The sequence below is a fragment of the Rana temporaria genome, chromosome 4 (assembly GCF_905171775.1).
Source record: "Rana temporaria chromosome 4, aRanTem1.1, whole genome shotgun sequence".
Classification (NCBI taxonomy): domain Eukaryota; kingdom Metazoa; phylum Chordata; class Amphibia; order Anura; family Ranidae; genus Rana; species Rana temporaria.
This window is the reverse complement of record NC_053492.1, coordinates 203,532,165-203,546,729: the sequence shown is the minus strand read 5'-3', so window position 1 is coordinate 203,546,729 and position 14,565 is coordinate 203,532,165. Positions and strand designations below refer to the sequence as shown.

General features: G+C 47.3%; 1 protein-coding gene across 3 annotated transcripts in view; it reads left to right on the top strand.

Moving 5' to 3' along the window:
* The first annotated feature begins 1,713 nt into the window (after positions 1-1,713).
* B3GNT7 (UDP-GlcNAc:betaGal beta-1,3-N-acetylglucosaminyltransferase 7) overlaps positions 1,714-14,565 on the top strand; it is a 57,229-nt gene continuing 44,377 nt past the window's right edge. Inside the window, exon 1 of one of the 3 annotated variants that reach the window (XM_040349705.1) lies at positions 1,714-1,792. In XM_040349705.1, coding sequence (XP_040205639.1) covers positions 1,782-1,792 — 11 coding nt within the window. In that variant the 5' untranslated portion in view covers positions 1,714-1,781. Of the gene's footprint in view, positions 1,793-1,831; positions 1,900-14,565 lie in introns of those variants that run through there. The other 2 variants (XM_040349706.1, XM_040349707.1) reach the window with 2 other exon arrangements.

The following is a 14,565-nucleotide window of genomic DNA, read 5'->3' as shown; positions in this document are numbered from 1 at the left end:
AAACGCCTCCGCCCCCTGTTTCTGGCCAAAGTACTGGACAAATGAACATATCCAGCAGCCATCCCATAAACAGCACCAACTCGCGAAAATTGACGCTGCTGCTCCATCATGGCTTCAAACCGGCCGGCTGGTCAGTCAAGAACACACTGAAACAGAAAGCACTCGCAAATCCAGCACTACCTGCGACAAACGCGTGACAAACAGATACGAGCGCACAGGATGCAACTGCTAAAGCAGAAACAACCTGCTTGCCTATAGCCGAATGACAACTACGTTACCGCAAGCACACGCACTGAACCCGTGAATACACGCTGTCAAAGCCTGGAGACCGAGAAGCGCGAATCAGCTCTAACCAAACCTTCACTAACACGAGCAAACACGTAACTAGCAAAAGAGGAACAGAGGGCGGCGCCATTAACTTTGGTCTTCCCCTTTATAGTGACGTCGTACGTAGTTTACGTGCACGCGTTCCGGTACGACGGGAATTTGGTCCGCTGGTGTGTACACGCCAGCGGAACAAAACACAAATCAGCCTTGTACGCCGGAAACTGTCGGGCAGACAGTTTCCAGCGCACAGATCCGGTCGTGAGTACAAGGCCTCAGGGACATCGGCCCCGAGCAGAAGAGGCACATCCGCCTCATCAGTGCCCAGCAGTACTGCCTGCCAGTGCCCCCTGCCAGTGCCCACAGTGACCGCCAGTGCAAAACAGTGCCACCTATTAATGCCCACCAGTGGTGCCAATCAGTGCCACCTAGCAGTGCTGCCTATCAGTCTCACCTACCAGTGCTGATCAATGCCCATTATTGCCACCCATCAGTGCCCATCACTGCCACCTATCAGTGCCCATCACTGCCAGCTATCAGTGCCACCTATTAGTGCCAATTCTCAGTGCCCACCAGTGCCACCTATCAATGCCATTCAGTGCCACCCATCAGTGTCAACTCTCAGTGCCCACCAATGCCGCCTATCAGTGCCCACCAGTGCAGCCCAAAGGTGCCCATCAGTGAAGCCTATCGGTGCCCATCAGTGCAGCCCCATCAGCGAACATCAATGAAGAAGAAAAATTACCTGTTTGCAAAATATTATAACAATATATAAAACGGTGTTGTATTTTTTTTTTTTTATTCAGTCTTTTTTATTTATTTTTTAACAAAAAATAAAAACCGTAGAGGTAATCAAATACCCCCGAAAAAAAGCTCTAATTGTAGGGAAAAAAATGATAAAAAAAATGAATTGGTCTGGGCAGGAGGGGAGTTTAAGTGCCCAGTAAGCAAGTGGTTAAAGAGAGTTGACCAGCAGCTAGAAATAAAGCCTAAAAAAATAAAAAATAAAACGATTGCAGCCAGCATACGTAAGGACTGGTGAGCTGCATTTTAGGACATTTTTGTTTTGTTTGTTTTTTATTTTTTGCATTTATTATTTATTTGTTATGATTATTCATTTATTTATTATGATTATTCATTTATTTAATATGATTATTCATTTATTTATTATGTATTTACATGTTGTATTCCCGTTTAATAATGATCCAGCCTTGTGTTGGAATTGTGCAGTATGTGGCATGGGGCACAGATGACCTGTATAATACTGGGTCGGTGTATAGAGACTGGGAGCCATTCCCTCCTATGGCAGCAGTGGTGGGCCGTGTGATCGCACACACTCCGGAGTACAGGACTCCACCTCGCTTCATATGGAGTGAAAGCCCCGCCCCTCCCCTCCCAGCAGTGCTGTCTGTCCTCAGCCTCGCACACACTGCTCTCCGCTCCGCGCCGCACTCAGGATGATCCAGGGGTGAGCCTTCTCCTCTATTACTTTCTATGATCACTTTTTTATTGCTTCCACCTGATACACGGGAAGACCTGTGCTGGGAGACGCCGATCTTTTCTATACACTGCCAGGTGCCCGATCTGTATACTCGCTGACTACAACCTCTATTCATAGTACTACTTTGGAGATCGTAGTCACAGAGATGAAAGGGAATCATGATGAAGGAAATCTGGGAGCTGTAGTGATTTTGCTGGGACATTACTGACCTCCCAATCTATCATAAAACATGGAGATCTTAGGACTCTGACAGCTTAATCAGAAATCCCAGTTGGAGCTCCCCAGTCCTATCACAGTTGGGTCTCCCCAGTCTTGCCCCAGTTGGGGCTCCCCAGTCTTGCCCCAGTTGGGGCTCCCCAGTCTTACCCCAGTTGGGGCTCCCCAGTCTTACCCCAGTTGGGGCTCCCCAGTCTTACCCCAGTTGGGGCTCCCCAGTCCTATCCCAGTTGGGGCTCCCCAGTCCTATCCCAGTTGGGGCTCCCCAGTCTTACCCCAGTTGGGGCTCCCCAGTCTTACCCCAGTTGGGGCTCCCCAGTCTTAGCCCAGTTGGGGCTCCCCAGTCTTAGCCCAGTTGGGGCTCCCCAGTCTTAGCCCAGTTGGGGCTCCCCAGTCTTAGCCCAGTTGGGGCTCCCCAGTCTTAGCCCAGTTGGGGCTCCCCAGTCTTAGCCCAGTTGGGGCTCCCCAGTCTTAGCCCAGTTGGGGCTCCCCAGTCTTAGCCCAGTTGGGGCTCCCCAGTCTTAGCCCAGTTGGGGCTCCCCAGTCTTAGCCCAGTTGGGGCTCCCCAGTCTTAGCCCAGTTGGGGCTCCCCAGTCTTAGCCCAGTTGGGGCTCCCCAGTCTTAGCCCAGTTGGGGCTCCCCAGTCTTAGCCCAGTTGGGGCTCCCCAGTCTTAGCCCAGTTGGGGCTCCCCAGTCTTAGCCCAGTTGGGGCTCCCCAGTCTTAGCCCAGTTGGGGCTCCCCAGTCTTAGCCCAGTTGGGGCTCCCCAGTCTTAGCCCAGTTGGGGCTCCCCAGTCTTAGCCCAGTTGGGGCTCCCCAGTCTTAGCCCAGTTGGGGCTCCCCAGTCTTAGCCCAGTTGGGGCTCCCCAGTCTTAGCCCAGTTGGGGCTCCCCAGTCTTAGCCCAGTTGGGGCTCCCCAGTCTTAGCCCAGTTGGGGCTCCCCAGTCTTAGCCCAGTTGGGGCTCCCCAGTCTTACCCCAGTTGGGGCTCCCCAGTCTTACCCCAGTTGGGGCTCCCCAGTCCTATCACAGGGAATCTGTATAGGGCAAGCGGTAGATTTAAAGCGGTATTAAACCCAAACGCAAACATTGATTTTATTGAAGCTTGCCAATTCATAGGCTGGCCATACATTATACAATTTTCCTTTAGATTTACCAAAAACCATATAACATGGTCAAACCTAAACACTTTCCATTTGTATGCAATCAGGCAGGCCCTTGCACTACATAGTTGAAATTGAATATGAAAATTGTGTAATGTATGGGCAGCCTTAGATGTGATGGTTGCATTAGTTTTCTTTTTAGTGCCCTTTCACACTGGTTTTCCGATCAGGTCTGCCTGTCAGTGTTTCAGGTGAACCTGAGCGGACGCCCCACTCACCTCTATGGAGTGGGGGATGTGACATGTCCACTGATATCCGATACGATCCTGTTCGTGAAATCCGGACGGTTGGAGACCTTATTTTCCATCTGGAGGATGGGATCGGATTAAAATGGACAGGTGGTTCATTTTTTGATCTGATTACCCTGTAGAGGAGAGCGGGGCTCTGACAGGTCCATCCCTGCACAGAGAGTGGAGACGGACCTGTCATCCACCTGCTCAGTGGGGATCAGCGGATAGTTCCCCGCTGAACAAAGCGGAGTGCGTCGGGCGGGCCACACGTGTGAAAGTGCCCTTTGGCATTTTTTTATTCATTTTTACCTGGTGATCCTGGCAGTAAATCTGCTGTTATTTTTCAACAGTACAAGATCTCCTGCACATGTATTGGTTGAAAGTGTCGTGACAAGCCATGTAAGCCAGGGGTGCTTCCAATGATCAGCTTTTATTTCTGTAAAACCTGTTTGCTGTAAATATTTATAAAATGTGAGCTGGCGTTAGGCTTCAATTTATAAGTGTATTTAAATCTGCTGATACATCTAACACTCCCCCCACCCCCCCAGACTGACAATGCTGCTGTCCAGAGGTGCCCCCTGTGCTCCTTCATCCAGAGTGGGAGCAGTCTAAGCGGCAGTTCATATCTACGTGGGTTTGACAGCCTAAATCCGTATGTTGCGACTTGTTTGCGACTTCATTAACAGATGTCAATGAAAGTCACGATGAACATACCCCAAAGTAGTGCAGGAACCTTTTTCTAAATTCGTTATGACTTTAGTTGCACCAATTAGAACGATTCCATTCCTACTAGTGTATGGCTAGCTTTACAAGATAGGGGAGTTCGGTGCGAAGCCTTTGACCAGGATTATCCGCACGTGGCCGCTTTTTTAAAAAAGTGCACGCACCTTTTTTGTGCCTTTCACGCGGCACAGCAGCCCATTCAAATGAATGGGCTGACGTGTCCGAGCAACTGCGAAATGCACAGCTGGCACTAGTGTAATCCTAGCTTTACAGATACTTTTAGTTCATTTAGGCTGGGTTCACGCTGCTGCGACGGCAAAGTCATACAACTTTGCCCTGCGACTGCCTTTCCGACTTGCTCCAAATTAGATGCTATTTTGGAGCCTGTACAAGGGCTGAAATTGCACCCAAGTCGGACCAAAGTAGTGCAGGCACCTTTCCTAAAGTCGGAGCAGCTTGTGTAATATCAGTTAAGACAGCTCTCATAGGGAAACATTGAATTTGACATGTCATGTGACTTGGGGTCTCCCATGTCGTAGCAGTGTAAAGATTATAGCGTGTTGGGAACACTAGTGAGAAATGCGCTTCTCTTTAGACAATGAGTGTCATTAAGGCAACATTCATACCAGCGATCAAGGCTAGTCCGAATTGTAGAAACAGGAATCCTCCGATTTATTCTGCTGATCTCAGAGGCTAGTGGCCACATTTACCATAATTTCCGCTGCATGGTCTTCTTGGTTTTTTTTTGGACGAATACTGTACTGATTAAAACGAAAATCGTACATTCTGGTATCGTACGAGAAAAATTTTCGTGTTTGTCCCTTTTTATGTGGCTAATTTCACATTAACTGTTGAGATTGGCTTAGTGTAATTTTTTCATCCGACTTTCTCATTGTGTGCACTAGGCATTAGAATAATGTATCCACTTCTGAAGACCGCACTTCCAAAAACATTTTAAAACATTTTAATAAGATAAGTCTAGAGATGGGCAACAAAAATGGTGAAGGGTTTATTTGAGAGGTAGGCAACCTTACGAAGTGGAGATCTACCTGAACAACACTAGAGAAGTCAAAGATCACTGGGCACAGCGTTGCCTCCTCACACCTAATTTAAACCTCTAATTTCCGTACTACTGTGTTGCAGTTGCATGCATTGCATTGCAATCATGGGTTTAAATTGGGTGGTGAGAAGGCAACATATCGCCTCCTCACTACCTGTCAAACACACTCTGATCCAGGGGCGGACTGACAACTCATGGGGCCCCCGGGCTTACAGATGGCCACAACGCCAGGAGGCAATGCAGAGGCAGGGCAGCTAAAATCTCTGGATTCTCACATCAAAAGCATGTCGGTATCAGACCTATCAGGGACAGATGTAAAAAAACAGATTTTTACATACTGTCCCTGGTTTTACTGAGCCTGGCAACCTTGATGGGGCTTTGGGGCAGTGCCCCGAATGGTCAGTCCGCCCCTGCTGCACTTGTAAATGAGCCCTCAGTTGCATTGGGCGTCAGCAGCTTTTGATATCCTTCACACAAAGTTGGGGGGGTGTTTTTGGTAAAACCCGAGGGTTGATTCACAAATTTACTGCCCCCAATCCCTACCCACTGAGGCAGCCCAGTGTGTTGCTTCACACTGAAGAATTATTCTTTCCTACTGCGGGCACAATTCTGGAGACCGCTACCTAAGATAAGAGGTAGAGTGCATTTGGTATCACTCCGCATGGGACAGGAGACTGCACTACAGAGGAGGTGTCGGCTTATGTGGCTCTTGTTCCTGACTACAGCTCCAACTTTACAAGTAGCCCCTCTGTATAGCACTCTGTTTGATGCTCTGGAATGACGGGTCAGCAAGCTCAGACCGCGATCTACTGGTTTCTGACCCCCAGTTTAGTATATCCACATTTGCGGCTGCCAGGGGCAGATATTTTGTTACGTTCATAGGCAGTTGAAGCCATCTCTGGACACTGCTGCACTCTGCATTTATGTAGGGCAGGGTTATGCAATTAGCGGACCTCCAGCTGTTACAAAACTACAAGTCCCATCATGCTTCTGCCTCTGGTGTTATGCTTGTGGCTGGCAGAGTCTTGCTATGCCTCATGGGAATTGTAGTTCTGCAGCAGCTGGAGGTCCACTAATTGCAAATCCCTGATGTAGGGTTTCTGACCACAGCGAATCGATCACAGTCTCCATCCAGGGTCGGTCAGCAGCTAGATTTGCAAGTAACCTCTTGGATGAGCGGTTACATGCGGACAGCAGCAGTGCTGTACATTGTACAGAACACAAATCTGACCGCAGCTGCTGTGTGTGTGCATGCATCGTGTAGCTTCACCAGTAAGAAACTGCTTATGCTTCAACATGGGATTGTTCAAGTAACGTGTGTGTGTTAAAATTGCTTTCTAAGAACCTGTAATCTAATCATGAGGAAGACACAGAAACCCTTAAAGTGTAGTCTAAGGCCCCGTTTACATATAGCGATTTGGAGTCGCAGGTGGAATCGGCACAATTCTGCCCATGATTCCAAATCACATTGCAATGGTGGAAAAACGCAGCACGCGTGTTTGTGTGCTATTTATTTTTAGTGATTTATCCTTGTGACAAACCGCATCACACGAAGCTTGTCGCCCAAAAGAAGCGCCGGCTTTTTTATGGGTGGCAATCAAAAGACAGTCGCACCAAAACCGCACTGCCCTGAAAAATGAATGGCACACATACGCATGCAGTGGTTTTGCCAGCATTGGAATCGCAGAGATCCCAAATCGCTAGATGTGAATGGGGCCTAACGGATAGAAAAAATCCATCCTGTTCCCTAAAGGGTCATTTGGATAACTTCCTGGGCAGTATTCTTCTTTTTTTTTTTTCTTATTTATTATTATTATTATTATACAGGATTTATATAGCGCCAACAGTTTGCGCAGCGCTTTACATCTTATGTACTGTACCTCGGATTTTGCTCATTTGTGAAAGGTTTTTCAATCTACTCCTTGGAAATCAGTTTGACCCCCACTAACCAGTAGATAATAGAAATGATCCATCTATGGGCTGCCTTATGCCCCATACACACGATCCGAAAATGAGGACGACAGATCGTCCATTTTTTTTTTTTTTTTGCATGCTAGTCGTATATTGAACATGAAGAGCTTACTAAAGCTACGCAAGTTCTCGTGGGACAGAATAAAAATTGGAAGTGATGTCACGTGTTGTAGTGTTTTTGTATTGTAACTGCTTACTGTACTGATTAACCACTTCAGCCCCGGAAAAATTTACCACCTTCCTTACCAGAGTACTTTTTGCAAAACGGCACTGTCGCTTTAACTGACAAATCGCGCTATAAACAAAAATAGAGCGACAATTTTGGAAAAAAATGCAATATTTTTTACTATAATATTATTATTATTATTATTATTATTATTATTATTATTGTGACCATGACATTGCGATAGACATATCGGACACTTTTTTTGTATACAGCGATTAGTACTATAAAACAACACTGATTACTGTATAAATGTGACTGGCAGGGAAGGGGTTAACACTAGGGGGCGCTGAAGGGGTTACATATGTTCCCTAATGTGTGATTCTAACTTTAGGGGTCTCACAAGTGGAAGAGACCGATGTGTGTTCCCCTGTACGCAGATTTTTAGTAGCCCAGCCTTTTTTTTTTAAGCCACTAGCGAATAATTTCTAGGTGTATGATGATTCCATACAACCCGCACAGGTAGCATCTTGTAGCAGTTCTTCGTACATGTACATACAGATGTACTATGTGGGGATATTGATTACTTAATCTATAGTGAGTCGTTTGTTTATTGATTCTTTGCTGCACCTAGCTACGTCAGTATCAGGATTAGGCTACTTTTACCTTTAGTTTATTTAAAGCAGAGTTCCAACCATTTCTTCATGTACCTTGCAACACAATGCCCACTCACAGGACAGTCTGTAATGGCAAGTATTTTTTTTTTTTTCGAAATACCTTATTTTTTTATATGAAGTCAGCACTTCCGGTCCCGGCTGCCTAGGCGATTTCATCATTTAGGCAATTCACTAGGACTCCTGGGATATCTGCATCATCTATCCCATGAGTCTTCGGACCGCACTTGCCTTCCTTCTAGGTTCAGTGTTGAATGACAGGTTGCCATAACAATGGGACGGGAACTTCCGCCGACGTCGCCATTATTGTGACCTGTAAAAAAAAACGCAGTGCGCCACAGGAGGTGCATGCTGGGTTGCCAGCTGCATCGAATCCCGGAAGCTAGCAGGAGTGGGCTTCAGATGCCCACACTAGTAATGACTGCTGCCTGTCTGCCAGGATCCTGTGATAAATGTAAGGCTCCCTCCGTTCACATCTTGTCATTCCGAATTGCGGATGGAATCGTTGCAATTCTGGCCGCGATTCTAAATAGTGGAAAATCGCGGGACGCCTGTCGCCCACAACAAGTTGAAGATTCTGTTTGCGTGATTTTACTGCGATTGTCGCCCAACCGCGGCAAAATCACACCGCGATCGGGGTGCAATTAGAACTGACGAGGATCGCATGGGCGTTTCTTATGGAACACGTTCTGTAGTGAAAATCTGCAAAAAGCACTAAAAATGCCATAGGTGTGAATCCAGCCTTACTTATGCAGTTTTCATTCCTTCAGCCACAGGTTAAAGGAAATAAAATTGCCGGATTCCCCCATCAACATAATCGGCATGAATGGGAGAATCCCTCCAGCTGCGCTATTGTATTCTGACAGTGGGAGGTTTCCCCCCACCGTCCATATGTACGGATTACTGCTGCCAGCTATACTCTGCCATGATCGTTCAAAAAAAACCATTCTAAAACCTGTCTACGGCCGGCTTTAGATTCTTATACAAGCGTTTGCATGAAAAATCTTGTCAGTACATTTGGTAATGCCATTAGAGATTTGCGGACTGTTGTTTGAAAGGACAACATTTTGTTTGCTTTTAACATTCAATCTGCGGATGCATGGAAATTCCTGAATGAAAACCACATTCACTGTCAGAACTTTGTTCATTCTGGAAAAAATTTCCATCCTGCTCGTTTTTTTTTTTTTTTCCATCACTACAGTCAAGCAGTCATCAATTTGACCCCATTAACTATACATTGTATTTTATTTTTTTCTTTAAAAAAAAAAAAAAATCAAATGAACTTTCCAAAAATGTAAAATATTTGAGTGAAATTCTACTGGTGTATAGGCCAGTTTTAGCTAGAGTAGTTTGGGCCTAAGGCCTCATACACACAATCCAGTTTTAGCTAGAGTAGTTTGGGCCTAAGGCCTCATACACACAATCCAGTTTTAGCTAGAGTAGTTTGGGCCTAAGGCCTCATACACACAATCCAGTTTTAGCTAGAGTAGTTTGGGCCTAAGGCCTCATACACACAATCCGGTTTTACGCAGACAAAGTGTCTGACTTTTGTTCGAAGGCCATACCCAAGACAAGAACTTGTCTTGCGTACAAGCGGCACACAATTGTCGGCACACAAACGTAGTGACGTACTATTTGTACATTTATTATTTACTTACTGTTTTTCTGAATTGCATACGAAACATGTCATGCAATAGAGATTTCCCCACACTGTCTCATCTTTCTGTATATTTATGTAATGGTTTCCAGTGTGAGCAAAGCGGGGTATACAGGCATTGAAATTTGTCCCCCCCCCCCCCCAGTCAAGGGGAGACGGTCTAGAGACTGCTTCCGTCTAATGGTTCTGCTGGGAAAACCAGCGTTCAATGAGCCACCAAAATGAGGAAGGGAGAGTCCCCGCCATCAGAATACAATAGCGCGGTGGGGAAGAGTCCAGCATCCATTTGTGTGGATGGATGCATCTTTGAGTTTTTTTGTTTTTTTTTTGGTCAACCCACTGGTGAGAAAAAAGTGTGTGTGCCCTGCTTTAGGTACATTGGTCAGTATTATGGAATGTCTGTGTGCTCTGATGACCTGAGACATCACCTTAGTCACTGGTCAGGTTTTCAGGTCTAATCTTTTGTGTAAATCCTGTAACCAGGATACAATTGTATTTGTACAGCTTTTGAAGCCACTGAGTCACCCGTAATCACTCCTTCCACATGTAAATATGGAGTTTGATCCCTCACTTGACAATTAAGGAAAGCCGAGTGTGATCTCATTGCTTGATCCAGCACATGATCTGTGAAGGAAAGTTGCATAAATCGCCTATGAGAAATGCCACCTAGGTTGATTTCACAACATTAAAGCAACCTATACTTAGAATAAATGGAAACTGACACTACTGACCTTTCCTTTGGTGACCAGGCATGTACTTACATGGCAGCTATGAAATTCTGACTTTCTAATCTTTGTTTTGAGGTCCGGTTCTGTATGTCCTTGCAGAGATCGGTGTGTTTTTTTTTTTTTTGTGCAAAAAAAAAACGTCGATCTCCACACAAGTGTGAACAAGCCCTTGGGGGCATTAATTAAAAGTATTACTGATGGAGACAGCCTGGCAGTTGACATTCTTCGGAGGTTGCTATTGGCGTCACACCCATATGTTGTCGTAAGGTATACTGCCTTTTATCAAAAAGCATGCATCATATGTCACTCCAAAACATACATACAGTAATTGACCAAACCATCTCTGTAAACCTTGTGTTTTGTGCACTGTGTTTTGTGTCTTCCTTTAGGCCCCTTTCACACTGAGGAGTTTTTCAGGCGGTTTAGTGCTAAAAATAGGCGCCTAAATACATCTGAAAAATTCCTTCACAGCATTCTCAATGTAAAAAGCCTGAGGGCTTTCACACTGAGGCGATGCGGTGGCGGGACCGCTCCAAAAGTCCTGCCAGCAGCATCTTTGGAGTGGTGAGAGGAGCGGTGTGTTTACCGCTTCTTCCCATTGAAAGTAATGGGAAACCGTGGTAATACAGAGGCAGAGGAGCATTGTGGGCGGTATTAACCCTTTTTCTCAAGTTGTCTTCCAGGACAGCCTCTTGAGACCTTGGGCTCCTCCCTCTGGGCCAGGAAACACACAACCATTTCGTTAAAGCTGGTCCTCCAGGCCTCCCTCCTCAGTTATTGTGTTTCCTGCCAGAAGGGAAGGAGCACACCTAAGGGACTAGGGAGCTCTCGAGACTCAGGACTGTCCTGAGTGAGCCTCTGGCTGGACTTTTTCTTGGCCTGGGCACCCTTCTGTCCGGAGGGGAAGAGGTGGTAGCCAGTCCTACAGCTGTCGACTGCTGAGAGAACCAGGACTCCTGTTGGCCACAATTCCCCAGCCCGGTACCTGTTTTTTTTCCTCCCGTTCGCGGGGCTGAGTGACGCTCTGACAGGTCCATCTGCGGTGCAGCGTGGGGCAGAGTACCTCAGGGCAGGTTACAGCGGTGGTTGGCGGCGAGAGGCCACGCCGTTCCGGCTTCCGGAACGGCGTCGAGGGGCGGGGACTTTGCGTTCCAGCAGGCGGAAGTGATGCTCTGACAGGAACAGCGTCATCAAGTTTTAGGGTTGATGTCGGCCTGTTTCCCGGCAGTACCATGGGCCAGGCTACATCAACGCCCTCTGCAAAATCTGATGCTGAGACATTGGGATGGCCAAAGAGAAAGTTTGGACCTTCCCATGCAGATTCCGGCAAGCATCAAAAGAACGTTATGGTGGTGGCGGTCCCTCCAAAACCTGGAAAAGGGTCTGTCGTGGGATTCTCCTTCGGCCCTATTAGTAACTACTGATGCAAGCATACTAGGGTGGGGAGCCCACCTGGATGGGAATTGGGCCCAAGGGCTTTGGTTACCAGTGGAAGCTCAGAGATCCTCGAATCAGAGGGAGCTCTTGGCAGTCCTAAGAGCCATAGAAGCCTTCCAATCTCAGGTGGTTGGACAACACCTTCAGGTGAGGACGGACAATGCGACAACCGTCGCGTACATAAACAAACAGGGGGGCACAAGGAGCCCTGCCCTGCAAACCACAGCAGGCCAGATCTTGAGCTGGGCCGAGGTGAACCTGGCTTCTTTATCAGCGGTCCACCTGAAGGGTTCACAGAATACCCTAGCCGACTTTCTCAGTCGGCCGCCCATAAACCAGGACGAATGGTCCCTCACGAGGAAGTGTTCAGAGACATAGTGTCTCACTGTGGGCAGCCAGAAGTGGACCTCTTTTTGCTTCAGAAGGGAACAAGAAGGCACCCAAATTCTTTTCTATCCACCCGCGGGTCCAAGCCACGGGAATAGATGCCTTCGCCAACCAGTGGCGTTGCAGTCTGGCCTATGCCTTTCCTCCGGTGAGGCTGATTGCCAAGGTCCTTCAGAGATTCCTCAGGGAATCCATGGACCTGGTCATAATTACACCATTCTGGCCCAAAAGGCCGTGGTTCGCAAGTCTGAAGAAGCTGGCCATCAGTCCGCCCTGGACCTAATCTCCCTAGGCCCGATCTTCCACCCACAGGTAGAAAGCCTGAAGTTGACGGCATAATATCTGAGGAACAATTGCTGAAGGCTCACGGGTTCTCAGATAAGGTGATCAGAACTCTTTTAGAATGCCGTAAACCCATAACTAGGGCGATCTATACCAAAGTTTGGAAAAAATTCAGTTCCTGGCTAGCAGAGCAAGGGGTGGATTGTCTGGGCATTCCAGTTGTGCTGGATTTTCTACAGACAGGGGTTGACATGGGATTGTCTATCAGTACCCTTAAGGTGCAAACAGCAGCCTTGAGTATTTTTCTTGAGACCTCACTCCAGCAGAATCGGTTCGTGAAAAATGTCTTCAAAGCCCTGGCAAGGTCCAAACCTGTGAAGGTGAGAGCCTGCACCACCTAGGACCTATCTCTGGTGCTTAGAGCCCTTACCAAGAAGCCTTTTGAGCCCCTGGAGAAATCTTCGCTGAGACACATAGTCCTAAAGACTGTTTTCCTAGTAGCAATCACATCAGCCAGGAGGGTCAGCTATCTACAGGCACTGTCGGTTCCAGAGCCTTTTTTGGTGATTCTGGACGACCGAATCATCCTTAAAACGGACCCTAGTTTTTTGCCCAAGGTGGCCTCTGTTTCACAGAACCCAGGACATTGTCCTGCCAACTTTTTGTTCCTCCTCAGAAGGAGATGAAGAGGAATTATTTAGTTTTAGATGTCAAAAGAAATCTTTTGTTCTATTTAGAAACTACTAAAGAGTTTAGGCATTCAGACGCTCTTTTTGTTAATTTTTCGGGTGCCTGTAAGGGTTACGGAGCATCCAAGTCATCCATCGCTAGGTGGCTTAAGATGGCGATAGTTGAAGCTTATCAGTCAGGGGGTAAAGAACCGCCTTTGGTCAAAGCACATTCAACCCGGGCAGTCTCGGTATCCTGGGCGGAGAGAGCCGGAGCCTCCCCGGAAGAGATATGCAAAGCAGCAGCATGGTCTTCTTTTTCTACATTTGCAAGACACTACCGTTTAGACCTACTGTCGGACAAAGAACAAGCCTTTGGATGGAAGGTCCTCCAGACAGTAGTCACACCCTAAACAAGTAAGTTCTTGCTTATCATCTCAAGAGGCTGTCCTGGAAGACGACTTGAGAAAAACTGGAGTTAGGCTTACCGGTAACTCTGTTTCTAGGAGTCTTCCAGGACAGCCGGAGTTTTTCCCACCCGGTGTCGATATGAAACTTGTATTGTAATGATGATCTAACGCTGTGTTAGTATATTATGTCTTTCAGGTCCTTCTGTTAGTTCTCGGGTAAACTGAGGAGGGAGGCCTGGAGGACCAGCTTTAAAGAAATGGGTGTTTCCTGGCCCAGAGGGAGGAGCCCAAGGTCTCAAGAGGCTGTCCTGGAAGACTCCTAGAAACAGAGTTACCGGTAAGCCTAACTCCAGTTTTTCGGCCGTTAGCGGGGGTTAATACCGCACTGCTAGCGGCCGAATACCGCCGCAATTCCGCGGCAATTCAGACGGTATAGCTATACCGCCACCGCACATCCCGCCCCAGTGTGAAAGGGGCCTTAACCACTCCAATATAGGGCATTTTCACCCCCTTCCTGTCCAGAAATCCGGTGGCCCTACTTTTCATAATCCACCTCTTTACTACTTCTGGAGCATTGTAGGTCTTCCGCACTTCCTTGTGTGTCAAATACCGGCATCCCTCTGCTGCACACTGTGTTTTCTTCTGCAGGTGAATCAGGTATTGGCCTGGAAGTGTAGGATTTCTGCATCGGCCCAGGAAGCAGCAAAGCGATGGAGTTAAAGACAGCCAACTAAGGGAGGGCCATACATTATGCCATTTTTTTTCCCCTTCAACCCCACGTTGAAGAAAATAAATTTGCTTGATTTCCAGATCGACACAGTGTTGATGGGGGGAATCCCACCCGCAGTGCTACTGTGTTCTACAGGCGGGGAACCTTTCCCACTGGCAGAATTCCATGATCATTGCTGATTGACGTTTTCAGCATGTTTTAAAGCTTTCGGCAAACTTTGTGCAGCTTGAGGATTAGGGGCAA